Raw genomic sequence first — 22,834 nt, forward strand, 5'->3', positions numbered from 1 at the left:
AAGTCATAGATGCACCTTCATTTTAGGTTATATAGCTAATTCCCACCTGCTGCGGAAGAGGTTTTGAGACAAATTGATCCATGAAGTCAAACGTTCTTCAACCAGTTCTGAGGTGGTAGTCATTTAATAGTCAGATTTGTTCCAGAGCTGCTTTAGAGCCAAACTATTAAACCGTTTTGAGTTGGATCGCAGTTTGAATAGTAAAATTTATGGGATTCAAATGCAGTTTCTCTTTCCATCTTTGCTAGGAATCATTTTCATATATATACAAAAAGATGTGAACATCACAAGAACAGTGACTATTATCAAAACAAGATCTCCTCAACAGTTGTTCGATATTTAAGTAATTAATCTTTGGTATCCTTAATAAGTGGTCATAAAATATGAAGAAATGATGTTATCTGACCTTATCCTGATGCTTCTGTTAAGGAAAAATACTTCACAACGATGTACAAAACTATCTGATTCCAATCATTTCAATAGGAATTCAAATCATTCTAATATATTTTATTGAATTTTTTGGATTCATTTTACTCGGTAATGTTCATATTCATCATCTTTCGCGTCCTTGATTGCGAGCAGCTCCAGAACTTACTAAAAGGCCTGGACCCAATTATAAGCTGCATGTGGTGTTTGAAAGAGCTGGCCTGTAGCCAGAACTGTTACACATGATGCTAGTCTCTTCTGACCCCTCCTCTCAAACAGTCAAACACACACACACAAGTGCCCCCCGGTTAACAGCCCCGACAAAAGAGCGCTTACATAAGACATGGGATCAGGGTGTATTTCTCTGCTTTACAGTGACATGGCTGGCTCGCAGCTGTCCTCTATACTGTAATCACACTGTTTAGATACAATGCTCCATAGTAACACATGAGTTTTCATTCAGTTAGCACATGTTCCCATAAAGAGGGTCTCTTTTTTCTTCTCACTCTCTCCCCCTCTCTCTTTTCCAGTAACTAAGCACCTTGACTAATTTCTGTGAAAATTTGGGTGACAGTTTGTGGTTATGCAACTTAATAAGTGTAAGGGGATTGTAAGTCTGCCCTGAGCCAGTTTGTTCTGTTGTGCCCTCCCTTCTGCTCTGCCCCCAGTATGTCAGAGAGAGAGAGAGAGAGAGAGAGAGAGAGAGAAACATTTAGAAGAAACCAGGGTTAGTTGGCACATAAGGAAGTTGACACAAGTTCTCAGTAGCTGCTAGGTTTAAAGACAGACGTCCTATTACAAAACCTTCTTTTTGTCTCTAGCAGTGAATCTTTGATAGAGTAGAATTAACAAAATTCATAGATCCAATATAATATAATATAAAATAAAATAAAATAAAATAAAATAAAATAAAATAAAATAAAATAAAATCATATAATATCATCAGCCAACAATACATTGTATTGGTCAAAATGATAAAGTAAAGTAATTAAAGTAAAGATCATAGTTCCTGAAGACATTTCATGTTAATTTTATAACATAAATATATAAAAACCTAATTTTTGATTAGTAATATGCATTGCTAATAACTTAATTCAAATAGTTGTATCTTGCCCAAATATTATCCTAACACATCAAAGTTTATTATGTCAGCAAAAGACTGATATAATATAATGCTAATAATTTTTTGAATTCTTATGAACTAAAGTGATAACAATGGATAAACTGGAATATATATTTGCATATGAATAGAATAGAACAGCTTTTTTAATTCTTTTAGTTTAATTCTTGTTAATTGTTGTAAACTAAAATGACAACATTTGGTAAATAACAGAAATTCTACAATACTCTTATTATTTTAATTTATAGAAAATTATTATTTCTGTTGGCTAAAACAAAACTCATGCAGTGAATGAAAATATTTCACTCACTGTGCTTCTTCTTCTTTCTTTTTTTTTTTTTTTTTTTTACAATAATTGGTGTCTCCATAAACAATAGATTAAAAACATGGATTGACCAAAACTGTAATTACGTCTCATCACATTCTTAAAACTTCAGCTGATGTGGTGGAATCAAGCTCGTTGTATTGTCTATTGTTTCATTGTTTTTCCTCCGTGAACAGACAGACTTGTATCCTGCTGTCTTTAAATTATGCTTTGCTCACTGCACCGCGCATGATAACCCTCACGCGCTGCGATAACCCTCATTTAGTTTTATTCTTTTTATACCGCTCTGAATCCCTGAGGTAAATCTAGTAACCTCACATTATCCATGGAAGCGAAAGCTATGCGTAGGAGTTCGAAATGACCTGTCAGAGGGCTTTTTTGGATGTTTTTCTTCTTTTCAAAATGGTGCGAGCGAAAATAGTTTCTCCTGGCTACAAGGGACGTGGCAATGGCTTTCTCAGACACCGTGCTACTCTGGAATTCCTCAGGCTGTCAGCGGCCGTCAAAAGCCCTGCTTTCACAGTGCGATTAGTGCTTTGTGGGAGCCCTAACACCGGCACGCAGCTCCTTCAACCCTGACCCATAATCGCACAAAGCATCAGGCCGAGTGGAATGGCCACCAGACTATGAGATTTTGGGTAACTGGTAGATTGAATTAACCCTCACCTGCATTGTCAGCAGTCAAGGCACAATATAGGCCAGTGCAGATTTCATTTCTTTGTGTTCGGCATGAATGTGTGCATGGACCCTGATAACTAAACAGAGCTACTTTGTGAGGTGATGTCACTGAGGGAAGTAACGCTGGAATTTTCCCAAGGCCTTGAGCTCACATAACAAGCACAGAAGATTGATTTACTTTACAGAAAGTCCATAGTTCAGTCCCTGTCCTTGCTGCTTCTTTCCCTACTGATGAAGTCCTTGCACATGGAAGATTCACCCATAAGAGTCTAATTATAAGTATAAGCTGAGGGCAATAAGGGACTAAGCATCACTGTGATCACTGATAAAGACATCTGCGACGGCCAGATCAGCTTTTCCTGTCTGTCTTCTTCATTTCCTGTTTGATCAGGAGTCCCTGGGAGGCTAATTCTCCTGCATCTTGTATTCGTATGTTATATTCCTCTCATAAATATACACAAACGTAGGCAGAAATACTTTTTTCTGGCTTTACACAGACATATATGGAGGAGGTTTCAGCCTCAGTTTGAAACATAATAGGTTGTAATAAATATTGTTATACATTGTATAAAATCCACACCGTGAGAGAGAATGTTGGCTAATGTTACCTATTAGTTACCGTTTACATTTACAGTACAGTATTTAACTGTATAAATAAATACTGTTTATTGTTAGTTCATTTTAGCTGAGGGTCATTAATAGTGTGATAACACTATTCAATAAATAGGTAAGTAAATAAGTAAGATATTAACTTAAGATAATTAAATGTTGCTTCATGTTAACGAATGTGGTTAAGTAATGTTAACAAATGGAATCATATCATGAAGTGTTACCAATAATATTAATTGAACCCAGCTTTTGATTTTAATAATGTATTAGTATTAGTAAATAATGGAATCATCATTAAAATGTATAAGTGCTTTATTTTTTAGTGTTCAACTTTCAGTGTTCACAAATGTATAGGTATAAAGTCACATTCTGAGATAAAGTTATAATACCATTTTATTTATTTATTTGTTTGTTTGTTTGAAGAAACAGCGTTCATTAGACCAGTTTAGACTGAATTTAGAATTATTTATGACTGTTCTTGTTGGGTGACCAAGAAAACCACTGAATAACTGCTAAAAAACCTATTTAAGAAGCTTAATGAAATAAAAGGAATGCCAGCATTTAAAACACAAATAATGATGAGTAGCTCTAAATAGAACTTCCTATGAATCTTTGTAACATTTCACTAACGCCATCACAGCTGTGATGAAGTCAACTGTTCCATCATAGTGTTGTCAGAATCTTGAATGGCGTCCATCATCGGACACAGAGTTCCAGCTCCCTACGTAGGAAGCTTTCAAAACTATCGGTACAGTCTGTCATGTTTGATTCATTCTGGCCCAAAAGTTAAAAACTATTTGTAGCATGAGATCTTTTGGTTGAGGGGGCTGCAAATTGGAGTTTTACTTTGTTCCTCTGCCACTTAGAAACATGCAATATGAAGCAACTGGATAAAAGTGGCCCAAATATGTCATTGTTAGCAGTTAAGGCGTCTAGAGCTCAGAGAAAGCAAGTCAGCTGTTTGAGAAAGCAGCTCAATGAAGCTAATGAACCCAGACGCCACTTTAATTGTTTCGTGGGCTTGTGGAAATGTGATTAAAAGCCAGATAAAACAACCCTTTGGCAATAATGCAACCAAACTGACAAAGACATCAGAGAGCAACCATAGCTTTTCTGCTAGCATTAGTCAACTCAACGCCTGCAGCTACAGTCTAGTCTATTTACATAAAGCCTTTAATATACAGTAGAATCTCCATGATTTCCTGATTAACAAGTGACTAAGTTTAATCATTTATAAAAAATCAAATTTGAAGATAAAAGTTACATCACGAGATTAAAAAAAAGACTTTTTTCGAGATAAAAGTCAAATTCTTAGGTGCAAAACAAATGCAATGTATTGCACATTGTCACATGAAATCATATTTTAAGACATAAAACGTCTTTGCATTAAGTCACATTTCTAAAATATAGTCACATGGTTATATGGTCACACTGAAATATAGATATATAGTGTATATTATATACTCATAGATATTTAAGATATAGTCACATTATGATGTAAAAGCATTCTGAGATATAAGTCACGTTATGTGAAATTAAGTCATATTTCTGAGAAATAAAGTCACATTGCTCAGATACAAAGTCATTTTAAGATATTAAGTTACATTTCTGCAATAAAAATGCACAAAGTCGCATTGAAAAATATAGTGATATTTTGAGATAAAGTCACATAATGAAATATAAAGTCACATTGTGAAATATAAAGTAAATTTTGAGGTATAAAATTGCAATTGTGAGTAATTTTGTCACTTTTGAGATGCATAGTCATATTTTAAAGATGTAAAGTCACATTTTCAGATATAATATTGCTATTGCTGAGTTTTCTCGACTGCAATGATAAAACAACATCAAACCCCAGACAGTGAACTGTACATAACCCGCTATGAACAGACAGCATCATTATTCCTGCAGGCAAGACGGTGTTTACCAAGTATTAACTATAAAAGGCACTGAGATTATGAAATTATCCCCTTCACTGATGGCCTTTCATAACATATCCCAAGAAAATGAACAAAACAATATAAGAAGATACACGCAGACAATAAGTAGACAAAAAGTATATTTATTCTGAGAAAGATAACAATCTACAGGGAGGTCTCTGTTATTGCATGTCAGCTTTGTCTGAATGACCACCAGATCCTGAACAGTTCCGTCTGGTGGGCCGCGGCAGCAGTGAGCTCACTCACAGAAAATATACAACACTGCAATGCAACTCACGAGCAAATCAAAGCGGCGAATAAACACGCTGAGTGTTTGAAGTGATAGTTTGGCGACTTGTCAAAAACCTCTCAGTAATTGATCCAGCCCTGTGAAAGTGCACAGCACTGGAGCGCTCGTATGCTTTGGTCAGTCTGAACTTAAGGCCTGTTCTCGCAACAAGAGATTAACAATATATGAAACATCACAAAAATACTTCTTGATAAAAGATTAAATACAACGTACTGTTACAATACGCCTCCTTTCATTATAGAATCTTAATTAATGGATTTTTATATCAATATAACTGTTTGGTTTGGGTTTCAACTCTCGCTATGCCACCTTCAACACTTGCAGTTTACAGCACTGTAATCACTTGCTCAGAGCCACTAACTTACTCACTTCTTTCTCAATGCCTCGCCACATTCTGGAACAGTCTAACATTACAAGTGGCGAACACAAAACTCATCTTGATTTCATTCTTGGTCTATTCTGTGCTCATGAAAGAAAAATGTTTGCCACTAGCGACGTTAGAGATACTTGCACACCAACCCCAGATTATGCGGTGAAACATTAACTTTTCCTCACTGTCTTTCAGCTTATGCTCATTCACATTTTGCATAGCAGCAGGTGACTTTTCCAGTTCATCCGATGTAGAAGCCTGATAAAAAGTGCAGTTTGCCCTGGAGCAGCACTCCACGTATTTTATAAAGGATTATTTTTACGACAGGACTGCAGTGCTTATCAAAGCGTGACGTGGCTGACGTCATCCTTTAGGGGAGACAAATGTAGAAGTAGAGTTTAAAGAGTAGTGACTAGCAATGTCAAGGTCATGGGTTTGATTCCCAGGGAATACATGCCGTAAATGCAATGCAAGTTGCTTTGGATAAAACTGTGTGCCAAATGCATTCAAGCAAATATGGAAAAATAGCTTTTTTTTAAAGATCTGTTTGTAAAAAATGTTTGTTAACGTGTCATGTCTGCACCACTAACATCCACAGTTTTCAAAATAACTGTATTTAATTAATAAGTAAATAATTTGAAACATAATTGGGAAAAAAAAAAAAAAAAACCTTTACTTGATCATAAAGAAATACTAATAGCCCTGAATGATAAAGAGATTGATAAGATTACCATTTCATTTGATGCCACTAGTGGTGTATTAATGTACAAATTTCACCTATATATAGTGCCAAAAATTGCAAAGGCATGAAGTATCAAAAAATATGTATTGCCTTGTTCTAACAGAAACTGAAAAGCAATGTCAGCCATAATAATTTCTGGATGAAACCTGTGCACTGAAAAAGTTTTTCCATCTTTGAAAATGTGCAACACATGCTAACGTTCATGTTTGGGGTTAGTACGATTTTTAAAGCCCCTAATACATTTTATTCAGCAAAGATTAATTAAAGGGAAAATCACCAAATCAGCATAATAGAATGATTTCTGAGGGATTGTGTGATAATTCAGCTTTGTCATTACAGGAATAAATTATATTTTAAAATATATTAAATAAGAAAACAGTTATTTTAAAATCGTAATTGTATTTTACACTATTGCTTATTTTTTTTACTGTACTTATTAAATGCAATCTTGGTGAGAAAAAGAGACTTCTTTTACAAATGTTAAAAAAATCCTACCAACCCCAAACTTATAAACATTAGTGTACATTCCTATACATACCCAATAAAATCTGACTCAGTCAGACTCCTCTGACTGAAATGCTTCACTCAAAACTGTTTTTGATGAAGCTTCAGGTTCAATGACCAGATATACAATCCAACTGGCCTGCTAAGTGTACTCGCTTACACTCAAAGACCCTGACCTCACAGCATGTTTGGGTCTGGACTTAACTCCAAATGTAAACAAGACAGCCTGGAGAGATGTGCCAGCGTCCCGCTGTCTCTAAAATGGACAATCATTCACCCTCACAGGACAACAAGGTAAATGTCAGTGACGTCAAGTTGATAGTGCGTACAGACATCTGCTTGTACTCTACATCACACTTAATGCTTTGACAGATACACAAAAGGAGCACTTGAGTATATCAGACCGAACCCGCTCTTGATCACTTCTTCTCCAAGATGAGGGAAGTGATCCAATTCCATAAGCAAAAGAAGTATTAAAACACCAACAATATGCTGAGACGGGCCAGGTTGCTTTTCACAGTGTCTAAATGAAGAAGGAAAGTTCTGGCAGACTCAGCTAGATATTTGATTGAAAAACAACCCTTAAGTCCACTTGAAACCCTCTTCAACAGAGATAAGGTAAAGAAAGAAAGATGACTCTCGCCCTGGATTGTTCACGTAAGCATTTGAGGTTAACTTGGGACTTTCCAAATGAAGAGCAGATCCTAAAAATGTAGCAGACAACTCAGAGTCTCTATGAATCTTTCCATTTCATCACAAGAGCTGGCTGATTTTCTAAAAATGTCCAATTAATTTCACGGCCATGTGTGCTCCGGTTAATCCACTAACACAGTCTCAAAAAGCAGATGGATCAGTGTCCATTTCTATCCCAAAAAAAGCCAGTTCCAGTCTAACCGCATTCATATCAACAGTATGCAATCATATTCTCGAGTCTATGCCAAACAGCAGTATTTCTTCCACCAGGACTCGGAGAGCTTCCTCATTTTATCGGGCGTCCGCTTCTTCAGCCTTTTCTGCTGCTGGCTGTCCGAGTACTGGATGCTGGCCACTATAGCCGTGTCAAACACCTCCTTGAGGTTCTTCTGGGTGAGCGCTGAGCACTCCATGTACGAGACGGCCTGTACTTCCTCAGCACACACACACGCCTCTTGGGGGTCCACGGGTCGTTCCTTGTACTGGGCCAGTTGGATGAGCACTTTGACATCTTGCCTCAGGTCAGCCTGAGTGCCCACCAACAGTATTGGTGCCCTCGGGCAGTGCCGGCGGATCTCAGGCACCCACTTCTCCCTCACATTCTGGAAAGAGGAGGGACTTACCACACTGAAGCAGAGCAAGAAGACGTCAGCATTGGTGTAGCACAGCGGCCGGAGCTTGTCAAACTCATCCTGCACAGAGAAAAAGAAAGATTCAGTTGAGATGCATCTGAGAGAAACTAACACTTGCTGTTTTGGATTATTAAAAGTAGTACCGCTCATAAAAGGGCATGTGTGTATGCTATTCATTGATAGATTCCTTAACAGTCATGATACAGACTTACCATGTCAGAATTACTGTAATTTTGTGAACTTGTGCAGTATTTGTGTGTGTACATATTTTTAATTTTTCTTTCTGCTTGTTTGTCGTGAAGAAGCATTTGCTAAATAATGCATTACCTTTAAAAAGTTTAGGGTTAGTAGGAATTTTATTTGTATTCACCTAAGTATGCCTTATAGGAACAGTTCACCCAAAAAATGAAAATTCTGTCATCATTTACTCACCCTCAATTAGTTCCAAACATATATGAATTTCTTTGTTCTGCCGAAAACAAAAAGGAAGATATTTTCCAAAAACAGGCTGCTTTGCTCGTCATTGACGTCCACAGTAGAAAAAAAATACTATGGAAGTCAAATGTGACCCAAAACAGCACGAAACAAATAAATTAATGCAGGTTTGGAACTACTTAAGGGTGAGTAAATAATAATAGAATTTAAATTTTTGGGTTAACTATTCCTTTAATGACCAAATATAGAGAAAACAGTAATTCTGTGAAATATTAGCATAATTTAAAATGACTATAAAGTTAGAAAGTTTGTTTAGAAAGTTTAGAAAGTTCAGACGAACAGCATTTCTTTGATTAGTTTAACGTTTCCTTACTGAATGAAAGTATGAATATAAAAAAATCTTACTGACCCAAACTTTTGAACAGCAGTGTAAATAAAACATTTTTAAAAACAGCTCCAGACACCAATAAGCAGCCTGATCTTACCCTGTAAAAATTATTCTGTAAAATGTATGGTAAAAGAAACGGCAGATGTGGATGTGTTCGGAATTCGAAATTTACAGCTAAATACAGTCATTTCATTAACTGAATGGTAATGAAAAGTTAATATACCAATAAAGTACTGAAATTGTGTGAACAGTTTGTACCTTTGAAATACACTGATAACCACCAAATGCAGGTGGTGAAGAGAAAGTCACGTGATGAACCAAAGCCCATCACAAGCAGCTTTTAAATGTGAACATGTATAGAAGGTGATCAGTGTCATTCACACAAACTCTAAACACCATCACGGTGAGACTTCTAACTGAAATATGTGATAAACATTCATTTAACAACATTACATGCAACACAACCCTTATAAACATAACTGATTAAAAACAACTAAGAAGAAACAATGTTATTTCAGAGAAAATAACATCAGATTCTAACAAATTTGAAATGCAATGCAAGGAATTCTGGGAATGTCAGTTTAAGTTTTTTCCTCGTAAATTTTTACATCAATTTGCCATTTACCATTTAACAGGTTTTTACCATAGCATTTTTTACAGTTTTTTTTTGTTTTACAGTGTACAGCAACGATACATGAATCTTCTAGACTAGCATCTTCCAGGTCATGCTTATGATTTTGTGTCTCTGTAAGATCAGAATGTGATAAAGTCTAAAACACAAATGTAAGATCTGTTGTTTATTACAAGTGCATTCCATCCGTTTTACTCTTACTTATGAGTCTCCAGCTTGTTTTCTGTTGATATCCCAAAACTGAACACATTCTAACCCAAGATACAAAAACCTGTATATACTTTAGATGCAAGTGTGTTTTTACAAATGACTTTTTACAATATGCAAAAAAAAAGATATTCAAATGTATATTTAAACTAAAAACATTTCTTTAACTCTCCAATCAATGTATTATCTTACTCTCTATCTGTTTCTCTATCCTTCTCTCCCTTTCTCCATTTCCACTGGCCTAAACAGGACTGATCCAAATCTCTCACTTGGCTTTCCTCCCTTCACTGTCTCCCCCTAGCTTGCTAAACTCATCGAAAACACAGTGATCTCACATTTCCAGTGACTAACCCCAGCTGTACCCCGGCTGAAAGTAGGTCTCCCTTTCCCTCGGATCGAGCCCAATTCATCACAATTAGACTGCTTCCCATTTGCGATCCCCTAGAGCCGGTTCCTCCCCTCCCACAAAGGAAGAAACGCCGACTGACCTATAATAGCGCGCTCCCATAGGATGAAGCGTACGCTTCCTTATGATGCCTGGACTGCAAACTTCAGCTGAACTTTACCAGAAACCCTTATCATGAGTAAGCAAAACAACACTGAATCACTTTCTCTCTTATCTCACAGACAGGCAACCGTATGACTAATTAGGACATGACTCACGGGTCTGTTTAGAGTTGAGAGACGAGGGCTTCGACCAGCGTGTGTTTGTGCAAATCATATGTCACCCTTATACAGGGACGTGGTGGACTTGCACCGCCTCGAATGCGTTTGTGTGAGGTGGTTTGTTTGGGTCTGGTGGTGCTGAGTGGGCTTATTGGACTGACCTGACCGGCTGTGTCACAAAGCTGAAGTTTCACAGGCTTGCCATCCACAGCTACAACCGCTGCGGAGGAGAAGACAATCAGTTTGACATTTTACCCCCTTCCCAGCGCATTATTAAGACACATGGACTCTGTCAAGTGAGACTGCAATGGCTCGATGAGATTGCTGGCTTTACAAAAACCCAACAGACAGTAAACAATCATGTGCTCATGTCATGAATTTAATTAGGTCACTGGCAAACTGCAATGATCAGTCCTTATCAAAATATAATTTAAATAAGATATACATTATACAATATATATGTAGCTATTAATTCTAAAATATTAATCAGTATTGCAGTACTGGTGTGAACAGGTTTATGGGTTTATACTGTATGGTCTAAAGTTGGTCTTCTAGCAGTTTGGACCAGCTAATGACCAGTTTAGACATTTAGGTTATCATGATCCAAAAAACAGCCAGTTTAAACGGGATATTCTAACACAGATACTTTTGCGTTTTTTCAAATAAATGTGAATAATGTTAGTTTTACGGTTTAATTATAAATGCATTATATATATATATATATATATATATATATATATATATATATATATATATATATATATATATATATATATATATATATATATATATATATGTGCATTGAATTAAACTGGGGTGATTTTTACCTGCAAAGTTGTCAAACGCTGTTGGAACATACTCGGTGGGATATCCATTGGTGGTATAGCTCACAATGAGACTAGTTTTACCCACTGCACCATCACCAACCAGCACGCACTTCACCCTGCGCTCCGCTGCCGCCCCGAAGCGGCTCTTCACGGCGGATGACAGATCTCTGCCGCGGAATCTCCTCGGGGGAACCGGCGGCACCAGCGCACCTGGAGCGGGCTTGTACTCTCCACCTCCCTGCGGAGGCATCGCCGAAGACACGGACCGTCCGGCGGCTTCAGAGATTCATCCCACTCGCGAATGAGAGAGCGGAGCACCAGCCTCCGATTTCACTGCGGCGTCCATTTATTTTTGCAAGGGGAAAAGTCCGCTAAAAGCTACATTTCAAATCAAGAAGCGTTTGCTTTATCTGGGTGTGAAACAACGCAACTCCGAGGGCAAAAATAAACACGAAGCCCACACGCACTCTGCCGTTATGCCCTCCTCCGCCCCTCACTGGAACTGATCTGAGCGAGCGCTTCACTCCCAAACACCGGGGCCGTGTCTCAAAGCCTCGTCCGCCGCCCGTTAGATCGCGTTTCGAGGCGCGCGCAGCTTTCGTGCTCGTTCTCAGGGCAGGCTGCTGACTAGGATTTGAGACAGAGCCCATGACATCATCCACTGGGAAGGGCGCTCATCCGTGAACTGAAGTTCAGCAGACCTGTTGTCATTTCTGATAAACTCGACTGAACTGGCGCGAATGCACGCGTCAGCATTTTTATTTGTTATCAGCGATAATGTCCTTGAGCATCAAAGTGGTTAAAGTGCATATGTATTTGTGTCCTTTGAACAGTATTTACGTTTCAGTATTTATTACAATCCTGCCAATATAAAATATCCTAACTGTGTGTGTGTGTGTGTGTGTGTATATATATATATATATATATATATATATATATATATATATATATATATATATATATATATATATATATATATATAACACACACACACACACATATATATATATATATATATATATATATATATATATATATATATATATATATATGTGTGTGTGTGTGTGTGTGTGTGTGTGTGTGTGTGTGTGTGTGTGTGTGTGTGTTTTTAGCCAGATATGTATACATTTAGCAGACGCTTTTATGCATAGCGACTTACATATGGAAATAAAAGAAGCAATCAAAATCAACAAAAGAGATATAAGGTATATGAGACTTAAAGTAACGGACCATAAGGAGCGTGAAATTAAACAGTAGCACAGTTACGCCATCTACTGGACAAAGACAAAATAGGTTAAAATTCCCACAATGCTTTCTATATACTTTGACCAAAGACTAAGGGACTTTGCTTTAAAATGCTTTAACTCTAATATTAAACATGCATATAAACTGTTAATAGTATTATTTATATAATATTAGTGATTTCCGTCTACATGTGTGTTTTACTGTTCTGGTTATTTCGGTGTGGAACGTTAGTCGCATCTTTGTTTCACCCGAGCCTCAGACTCAGACGAACAGACACACGCGCATGACTCTGAAACCTATAGCTCTGTATATACATGACAGTTTGACAAATGGCTGCAAACACAGAGAAAGAAACCAAAGCAAACCGCGAGGTCGTGTTGGGCTTCTTAGAGGAGGCCGAATCATGGCAGCTTCTTAATAACCAGTTTCCAAGTAAAGTCGGAGGGAGACCTGCGTGGTTGAGCCAAGTGGATTTACCAACTGTGCCTGAATTACAGTGTGAGAAGTGTAAACTTCCTACAGTGTTTCTTCTGCAGGTCTACGCACCGATAGCGGAAGATGAGCGATGTTTTCACAGAACTCTGTTTGTGTTCTGCTGCAAGACACCAGCCTGCTATACGAAAAATGACAACAAGTGTTTTAAAGGTAATGCTTCATATTGTGAACAGAGCCTACTAATGTTTTTATGTATTGATATTTTACTTATATATTTCCATATTTTATTTATAGATTGTTATTTGTTAATTATATAATAGTTTTTATAGCTGTTTTTACTAAGAACCTCATGTTCCAAAGTCTCATGACTTTTTCTGTGGAACATGAAAAATAATATTTTGAAGAAAGTTCCATTTCCATCGTACGAGCAAAAGTACAATAGAAGTCAATAGCAACCAAAACGGTTTGGTTACCAATATTCTTCAGAAGATCTGCTTTTATGTTCCACAGAACAAAGTCAGGCATATTAGTCGTGGCTCATGATATAAGCCTCTCTGTAACAAGTTACAGTATTCTGTACTATCCCCTATTCCTAGTGTTTAGATGCCAGCTGCCAAGGAAAAATGACTTTTACCCCTTTGATCCTCCTCCTGATGAGAAGCCTGAGCAGCTAGTGATTGATCATCAGGTTCTGGGCTCTGGACTCAAACTGTGCAGGCTGTGCGGTTGTCTGGGACAGAAAGCCTGCTCTCGATGTCACTCTGTCACATACTGCTGTAAAGAGCATCAGACCACAGACTGGAAACATAGACACAAGAAAGAGTGTTCTAATGAGGGTATGTGAATACAGATTATTTCAGCGTTATTTCAGTCAAGATCCAGTGCTGTCTTTAATCTATATGCTGTTTTCATATCTGAATCCACAGTTTCTCAAAGCTCAGAGGAGCTCAGTTCCTTTCTGTTTCCCGAGTGGGAGCTGGTTACAGAGCCGGAAGAGCTTCCGGCAAAAGACGAGGAACTTCACCACAGTCTGGATCAGGAGAACATGGCATGCTTAAACGATGGTACACCTTTCAGATCAGATTTGGCAGCTGGATATTCCCACATCTAGTCTGGGAATAATAATTTAGTGTTTATTTATGCTCTCAAGGTTTAGAGGACAGTGAACTAGAGAGTATGGCCCTTCATGAAACACAAGACTCTAAAGTGTTTCAGAAGTTTAAGAAGCGCATCGCTCATGAACCACAACAGGTGGGTTACTGCTTGAAGAGCAAATGCTGGCCATGGCTTTTGTGCATTTTGACAACTGTGTGATTTGTAGATGTATTTTCAAGGTTTTGCGGTATTGCAAAGTAGGACCTCCTCTCTGGGTGTCAGCTGAACATGTGCCACGTGAGGAAGATGTTCCAGAATGTCCATGTGGTGCAAAACGTCTGTTTGAATTTCAGGTAATCTAAAGAATATGTTAAATATAAAGAGCACGTAGTCATCCATGCGCTAAAACTTTGGGATCAGTAAGATTTGTTTTGAAAGGATGCACCGAATTGATCAAAAGACAATATTACAAGAGATTTCAGAAACAAATTAAAAAGTTTAATCTTACAGACCTCAAACACATTGAACTAAAAAATGTCAATGTTTATTTCAGATCATGCCTCAGTTACTGAATCACCTCAAGGTGGATAGGACAGATGCCAGCATAGACTGGGGGACGGTAGCCATTTACACCTGTGCTGACAGCTGCGACCAAGGCACCAAATACTCTACAGAGTTCATCTGGAAACAAGACTTTTCAGGAGATCAAGCAATCTAGAATTGGTTTGGTCACATAAAATATAGTTCATGCCCATTATAATGCTTGAAAGAAAAAAAACAATTTATATTATTAAAGAAACGTGAATGACAGAAGCATTGGTTCTATTACACCATTTCTTTTTCTAAATAAAATTAAAAGGCCTTCACGAGTAGTATTACCAAACACTGAGGCAATATTTATTTTTTGATTTAATCAAGGATGCATTAAATTGATAGTGACAGAAAAGTGTTTTTTACACTGCTGCAGAAAATAAGTAAATGCTGTTTTTTTGAACCTTTGTCATCTAAAAAAAATCTAATCTACATTAACATTATTGTATCACTGTTCCACAGTAACATTAAGCAGTACAGCCGTTTTCAACACTTATTTTTTTTCTTGAGCTGCAAAGCAACCTGATAGAATGATTTCTGAACGCCCATGTGACACTGTAGACTGAAGTAATGATTACTGAAGACAAGTTTTAAAGATTGTTAGGTCAACATCTTAACACCATTTCCTGTCTGGTTAGAATACATTGTGCATTAAATAGTGTAGTTCTCAATCCATCCAATATAACCTCAGAGACTAATACAGAATCTCCTCTTTTAAAGTCCTGTTGTAAAAACGGTCATAACACTACTAAAGATGGAAGAAAACAAAAAAACAAAGAGAAACACTAAAATACATGACGGTAATACTTTACAATGCAGTGATAGACTGAAGTTGCCAAACATATTTATTTGCAATGTAGCAAAGTAAATTAGTTACATAGCAAAAAGTATTAAATTAAGATGTCAGTGCTTTACATGGGGCTATCAGGGGATCTACAGTCATCGAACAATGACATGGCAATTAAATCATTAGATCCATCAACCATTCTTATTTGAAAACTGGAACTTAAAGGCCAAATCCACATGACAACTTCAACAAAAAAAAAAAAATTGATCCACAAACTTGTTTGCAAAGCTTTGTTGAAAAACAATCAAAATGCACTCCTCCAAACAAAACGGTTCCCTTGCGCTGATCAACATCGCCATTGCTTGCTACGGACCAATTCTTCTCACTGACAATCAGTAATGCAACAATAATACATAAAATCTGCTAATAAAGGGAATGTGTAAAAAGTATGAAATTAACAATTTTAAAACCATAAAAGAATTCAAAACATTAAAATGTCCGGACATAGTTAAAACAGTATTTTGAAAACCAAGTGGTAGGTGGAAAAAAAAAAGTTAAAACTTTAACCCTCAAATCGGTTCACTTTCTGAGTGAAGAAAATGTGTCCTTCATATTTACAGGCTTACAAAAGTAAATAAAACTGAGTCGGTCACCCCAGACATACCAGTGGGCTCAGGATGTAAATATACCGGCGATAACAGAACAAGATTACGTAGTCTTCCTGAATCCTTTCAGGATAGGGTATATGTTCTCGAATGCTTCGTAAATTTCTCCTCTAACCTTTGCACCTGGAAATAAAAAGATTTTTATGTAACTTCAGTATAACAGCAGCATCATACCAGAACTGCATGGTACTGCTTTACCATTTAAAATACAATAACCTCACCTGTAAGTACAACTTTTCCTGAAACAAATATTAAAAGGACGATTCTGGGTTTGATCATTCTGTAGATTAATCCCGGAAATAACTCTGGTTCATAGCTGGGGAAAAAGCATCAGCGGCGTATTATTAGCTCACACGTGAACAAAAGATCAGGGGTCGCAAATACATTAGTATAACAGTAAAAAAAAAAAAAAAAAAAAAGGTATTCAGAACAAAGTTGTCACACCAAAATATTCAATTTAGTTTGTGATATGCTATATAAACAATAAGTAAATGAATGAAATAAGACAAACCTGCTAAACTGCTGGTGTGTAAGCACCAGGCCTTCTAATCGGATGGGAAACTTGACGTCGCAGCTGCCAACCATGTTCTGAATTTTGAAGTCTAAGAATTTGGCAGGAAAACCCAACTTCTGCACCACTCTGGCATATTTTCTGGCTGCCAATCGGGACTGTTCCTCACTGCAGAAGTGAGTGCACACAAAAAAGGCAAACTCAAACACTGCTGTTTGTTCTACAAGTTTGTGTGAGAGGAAGAAAATGACAGCAAGTCCGCAGATGGCATCCGTACCTTTTCGCTCCTGTGCACACCATCTTCCCAGAGCTGAAGATGAGCGCTGTTGTTCTGGGTTCTCGTATTCTCATGATGACGGCAGCAAAACGCTGAAAGTTTTATAGATGGATGTGCGTGTTAAATCAAAATGGATGTTTTCGCCAAAACAAAAAAGACATTAAATATAAAATGTTATTGTTCAGAAAATATCTACTTCATCCGTAATCTTTGCAAAAGGTAAAAAAAAAACAAAAAAAAAGCAGTTTATGCTTCTATTAATCTATTAAAACTAGTCTTACCTTTGGATTATATTCAGCATTTCTGGCTCGAAGTGCTATCGTCTTCAAGTCAAGTTTGCAGCCCAAGTTTACAGTAGATACAATATTCCTTAAATAAAAATGGAATATACTTTTTTTTTTTTTTTTGTACATAATACATAGAAATTGTAGACTGTAGATAAAGCACAAAGTGCACCAATGACATCTCAGATGTGCTCAAAACATTTCTAATTATCTGAGAGGTCAATCAACAGTGTTTTTGAAAGGACCGGGATATGTTGAACTCTAAAGAACTCACTGTAACTGTGGGACGATGCCAGAGCTCTCTGATGCCGGTGTGGCGGGAGTGATGGGCGTCATAGGGGTGAGAGGTGTGGTATAAAGTGGCGTGTTGCCTGGCAGTGCTGTTGTGGTGGAGACCTGCGAGTGGTAGAGCTGCGGTGTCTGGCCTGAACCTCCCACCATCCCACCCTGCTGTTGTGAGGCTGCCTGTTGTTGCTGCTGCTGTTGCTGCCGCTGCTGCTCCTCCAGGAGGGACAAGCTGTTGGTGTTTTGCACGGGCTGCGGCGTAAGACCCGTGCCGTACGGCATCATGGGACTGAAAATGTTCAGGGCAGGCGTCATGGCTCCCTTTGAATAGATACGAGGGGACAGTTCATTTTGTGTGCAGATGCACTGAAAGAGTTTTGATTAAAATATCTATATGTAAAGGCACGAATATACTATGTCTTTTGCACAGATTTAATTTAATTTAAATTCAAATTTATAATAAACATAATGGTTCGATGCTGTACTAATGCAATAATCCAGCATACGTAAAAAGTCAAATATTTTCCAAAAATAAAAAATATATATTTATATATATATAAAAACAACAACAATGGACTTTTCATAGGATAAATGCTGTGCTTTATGCAAAAAAACTATTAAGATGTCATTTAATTTTCTGCATTGCACAACAAAATTAATATTTGGGTTCCCGTTTGAAAACCCCTGGTGTAATGCCCCTAATTAAATTCTTAACAAAATTATAATGCCTAATATTTTAAAATTTGTGCAGACTTTAAAAGCGGTGTTGCGTATTCCAGTGTATTCATGCTTGCCTGCGGAGATGCCAGCCCTTGAGGGAAAGGAGGTAGGCTGTTGTTCTGCTCCATGTTGACGGTTTATGAAGCAAAACAACTAAACGGTGATTTCAGGAGTAGCCTATAGACTCCAATAGCTCCAGAAGGCCTGTGGTGAAACAGAACACAAAAAACTAAATCTAACAAACCATATTCTCACACAACAGTGTAGAACTCGGTCTTCTGTGCGTTGTAAACAAATACAACCGTGTAACGTTATCTTAAAAAATGAGGAACATAACTGAATAAATAGTTCAGTTGAAAAACGAAAACTGCACAGTGTCATTACTCAGGGAATGTACATTTAAAATTAATTCATATATCATATAAAACATGTCAGTAATGTAACGTTTCATAGCAAAAGTAAGGTAACGTTAGAATGAAATTGTGTTGTTGGCACTTCAGTGTGGCTCTACGGAAATTCAAATCAATGTTATATCACATAAACAACGTCGTTTAACCCATCAATTCACATTCAACAGAAAGTGACCCCAGATCTGACACTTTATCAGCAAAGCCTGAGGCGCAGAATGAATCCCAGCGTGGCTAACGTGGCTAGTTTGTGGAGCTAATCTATTCGTTACAAACTCAAACAGTTCGTGCTATATAAATATATATAACAGCTCTCTCTGCCGAAACAGTGTAATGGGTTGTATATGAAAAACACCAAAACAAACCGTTAATTACAGAATCCCCCAGACTGGCAATCAGTTCGTGCAGAATACTTCCAGAAGCGCAGGGAGCGCGCAAAACATGAGATTTCACAACAACTTCCGCCGACCTTAATAATGCGCTTCCGGTGCATTATGGGTTCACAGCACACGTTTGCATTTGCACTGCCCTTATGGGTCCTTTTTTGACAAAATGTACTTGATTTTATTACTGACAAAGTTGACGAAAAAATAACTTTACAGTGGAAAGATGTTCTTTTAACAGACTCACGCGTTTTTTAATTAATTGTGTAATTTCTATGGCCAAATTTCATATCCATAAATGTACATTTTCTTATGGAAAAAATGTTTTATAGCATTTAAACATTTATTCCTATGAAATTGCTTATATCTTCCCTTAGCATTTGAAATTGTTTTCTATTTGTTGTATTTAAATTTTATTGAATATATTGGGATCAACAATAAAAATAATACAATAATCAATAATAAACAAAACACTTGTTTGCATTATTTTAAATAAATTAAGCAAATAAATAAATATTGAAAAAAAAGTTACAATTAGGAAAGTGTGAAAAACTGTGTAAAAGTTGTAGCTTAAATGTTTGGGGGAAAGCTGCTGCCAAAATGTTTATGAATAACATAACATTTTTGCTCTTTTCCTTTTGCTTACACGCGTATTCAGAACATTGTAATATTGTTTAATCGTGCATGATATTTAAGCCAGACCACATTTATGCATATACAACTTCCAAAGTATTATAACAAAAATTCTGTATTATGTTTATTTTGTATATAAAATCGTATCACTTTCAGTGAACGCCCCGACTTTTATTTTGAAATTGTGTTTTGACAGTCTTCGGTCTTACACTTTAACCTTTGGAAAAGAAGGAGATTAAAGCTTCCCATACATAAATACGTGTTTCTAATGCACTAATGTCAAATGGCAGCTGTGGGGACATGGTCTTTCTCTCGTCCTGCAGTGGAGAGAATGAGGTGTATGCTGCTAGCTGGACAAAATGCTACAGATGTTGTAGAAACAGCAATGGCAGGTACATATAAACAGATCTGTTTGTACTGTTCATCAACCAACCACGTTAAATGTTATTATATAAAGGTAGTTAAAAATAAAGGTACTTTTCATAAATGGATGTGCACGGATGTGCACTGTTTTTAAGTGGCTTAAAACTATTACTAAACTTTTTTTAACAGTAATCCCAAGACTATATTTGTTAAAGTAAGCAAACTTTGTTTAATTAAGAGGTTTACTGAAAGTGCTGAGATGTATTTATTAAGTGTGTCATACATAGTAAATAGTTTTCTATATTATGCTAAATTTCTTTTAGAAACAACAAAAATGCATGTATGTTTTTTCTGATTAATCGTAAGAGGTGGAAGATGATATAGACACGGGACAGCACATTGTTGGCAGAGGAGGATATCCAAATTTCAAGGGAGTGGTTGAATGTGATGCTGCAATAATGGAAGGTGTGCCAGGACGATTTGGGGCAGTGGCTGCACTTCAAGGGTAAAAGAAAAGAGTCTCGATTGTCTTATCCAGTGGAATTTCTTAAATATCACAAAATGCCTCCAGGGTACAATGCTTTCGTTTGTCACGCACTGTTTGAGGGGAAAAAGGTTTATTTCAATGCCACCTGGCCCTGAACTATCTAGTATGCCTGTGTTTTCATTGCTAGAATTGCACAGCCGTGTCGTGTAGCTCGCAAAGTAATGGAGAAGAGTCCTCACAGCTTGCTTGTTGGAGATGGAGCAGAAGCATTTGCTCGGGAATCGGGTTTTACATCTGAACCCAATGCCAATATGCTTTCCGACCATTCAGCTGCTGCTTACCGGGTATTCATTCACACACACACATATACATATGGTGTGTTACACTTGCAGTTCATGCTTCTTCCACATTTTTATTTCAGTCCATACAAAGAACAAATATGTGCTAGTTTAATGGCATTTTTCTGTGTTTTTAATATATCCCAAAAGGAATACCTTGAAAAACATAAACCTATTAGAGGTGGACATGATACAATAGGTAAGAGATTAATATAATGCGAAAGCTTTCTCGATGATTAAATCACATCTGCGCCAAACCCATTTTTAGGTTAAGATGAATCAGCCAGGTTGAGGTGGTTGCAAATTTATAATAAAATATAACAGGATCATTTAGCACACAAGTTTCTGATTATGCACATTGTGATGGCTTAACCTTGTTTACTTTCTCAGGTCTTATAGCTCTTGATCGAAGTGGTAACATAACAGTAGGTAGGGTTGAAAATGTTTACATATCCTATTCTCTGAAATTAATTTTATTCCTAAAAATACATTGTTCCAATAATACAGATTTGACACTTGCCAAGTATTTACATACAAATTCAAATGTTATTTTATGACAAACATTTGTATGTCCCTAAATGTACACATATTATGCAGGAGTTTCCACATCAGGAGCTCCCTTCAAATCACCAGGGCGGGTGGGAGATTCTCCACTTCCAGGCTGTGGTCTATACGCAGACCATACAGTACGTTGCACAGCTTTATAGGTCGCTTAATACGCTTTGCAGGGCTTTTATCATTTAACGCATAGCCTATTATTTTTTAATTGTTAATTGATTTGTACAAGTATAACAAGTTTCTTTACAACCTTGTTCTCTGTATTTTCAGGTGGGTGCAGCAGCAGGTTATTTATTTTACATTGCATCTGAGCTTGTTCTTGTACAAATACATTGCTTCTCAGTAAATATCACACTGTGCTATTAAATATGCATTATATATTTCCTTTGGAGACTTCACACTTTACATTTGGAGAATATACCTACTGTATATATTCCTTCTACCCACAGCTACAGGTGATGGAGACAAAATCATGTGCTACTGCCCAAGCTTTCATGTTGTGCAGCTGATGAAACAAGTATGCAATACACTGATTTCATATAAATGATCACCTTTGATAAATATTCAGCTGTGTATTATTTATTTCAGTACTAATATATAGAATAATGCCCAAATGTATCTAAATGTGATTTGTATTAGAGGTGGCGTGAAGTGAAGGCCAATGAAAATCTTAATAAATCATTAGAAAAACGTTTGTGCTGTAGTAAATTAGACCTGGCTCACATTTCTCTCGTCTTTTGTGTACTATCAAGGGCTCATCTCCTAATGAAGCATGTCACACTGTGCTTGCCGATATACAGAGGAGAATAGGTGGTGATAAATGCTTTGAAATTGGGCTTATTTCACTGAATATTAAGGTAACCACTGTATTTCCTGACCTCAATATAATAAACATTTCCTAATTTCCTTAATAAACATGCTGTTTAAACCTACAAATCTATATTTTCAAATATAAAATGTAATTTTAGCACCTTGCATTCTTAATTGCAGCTGATTCAAGTTTCTGTCAGCCTAACTGAACTACGGTCTTTTCTCAGGGAGAGGTCGGAGCTGCATCTTCAGTTGAATTTCCCTACACATTCTGGAGCCAAGGGTTGAGTTCAGTGGAGGAGCTAGTCATTAACAGAAATCCATAAATGTTTAATTTCCACTCATTAAGTATGTGGTCGGTCATAAAACGTCATTACTTTTTAACATTTGTGTTGACCTTTCAGTTCTTTGTATGAAAAACACTCTGTTCATTTTTTCTCACAATCAATAAAAATTAATCTGGTGGCTCACGGTCTTC

General features: G+C 36.9%; 4 protein-coding genes across 4 annotated transcripts; 2 read left to right on the forward strand and 2 right to left on the reverse strand.

The window, feature by feature from the left end:
* Positions 1 to 5,204: 5,204 nt before the first annotated feature.
* Positions 5,205 to 12,169, reverse strand: rhoua (ras homolog family member Ua). The gene is made up of 3 exons (XM_043255405.1): positions 11,483 to 12,169; positions 10,817 to 10,875; positions 5,205 to 8,388 (listed from the first exon to the last, which is right to left on the reverse strand). Exons 1-3 carry the CDS (start codon positions 11,730 to 11,732, stop codon positions 7,936 to 7,938), a joined length of 762 nt encoding a protein of 253 aa, XP_043111340.1. The 5' UTR covers positions 11,733 to 12,169; the 3' UTR covers positions 5,205 to 7,935.
* Positions 12,170 to 12,968: 799 nt separating this feature from the next.
* pdcd2 (programmed cell death 2) lies at positions 12,969 to 15,140 on the forward strand. Its single transcript, XM_043256099.1, has 6 exons — positions 12,969 to 13,372; positions 13,759 to 13,998; positions 14,089 to 14,226; positions 14,313 to 14,413; positions 14,497 to 14,610; positions 14,811 to 15,140. The coding sequence occupies exons 1-6, from the start codon at positions 13,057 to 13,059 to the stop codon at positions 14,973 to 14,975; spliced, it is 1,074 nt and encodes a 357-aa protein (XP_043112034.1). The 5' UTR covers positions 12,969 to 13,056; the 3' UTR covers positions 14,976 to 15,140.
* Positions 15,141 to 15,675: 535 nt separating this feature from the next.
* On the reverse strand, positions 15,676 to 19,283 carry LOC122356963 (TATA box binding protein). The gene is made up of 8 exons (XM_043256100.1): positions 19,150 to 19,283; positions 18,452 to 18,581; positions 17,647 to 17,978; positions 17,370 to 17,457; positions 17,089 to 17,180; positions 16,812 to 16,979; positions 16,522 to 16,616; positions 15,676 to 16,423 (listed from the first exon to the last, which is right to left on the reverse strand). Exons 2-8 carry the CDS (start codon positions 18,503 to 18,505, stop codon positions 16,344 to 16,346), a joined length of 909 nt encoding a protein of 302 aa, XP_043112035.1. The 5' UTR covers positions 18,506 to 18,581; positions 19,150 to 19,283; the 3' UTR covers positions 15,676 to 16,343.
* A 707-nt stretch (positions 19,284 to 19,990) lies between these two features.
* zgc:153169 (uncharacterized protein LOC767799 homolog) lies at positions 19,991 to 22,823 on the forward strand. The gene is made up of 10 exons (XM_043254704.1): positions 19,991 to 20,192; positions 20,530 to 20,668; positions 20,838 to 20,994; positions 21,139 to 21,187; positions 21,379 to 21,417; positions 21,586 to 21,674; positions 21,817 to 21,832; positions 21,996 to 22,063; positions 22,299 to 22,403; positions 22,584 to 22,823. The coding sequence occupies exons 1-10, from the start codon at positions 20,084 to 20,086 to the stop codon at positions 22,680 to 22,682; spliced, it is 870 nt and encodes a 289-aa protein (XP_043110639.1). The 5' UTR covers positions 19,991 to 20,083; the 3' UTR covers positions 22,683 to 22,823.
* Positions 22,824 to 22,834: the final 11 nt, after the last annotated feature.

This window comes from Puntigrus tetrazona, chromosome 13 (genome assembly GCF_018831695.1).
Source record: "Puntigrus tetrazona isolate hp1 chromosome 13, ASM1883169v1, whole genome shotgun sequence".
NCBI lineage: Eukaryota > Metazoa > Chordata > Actinopteri > Cypriniformes > Cyprinidae > Puntigrus > Puntigrus tetrazona.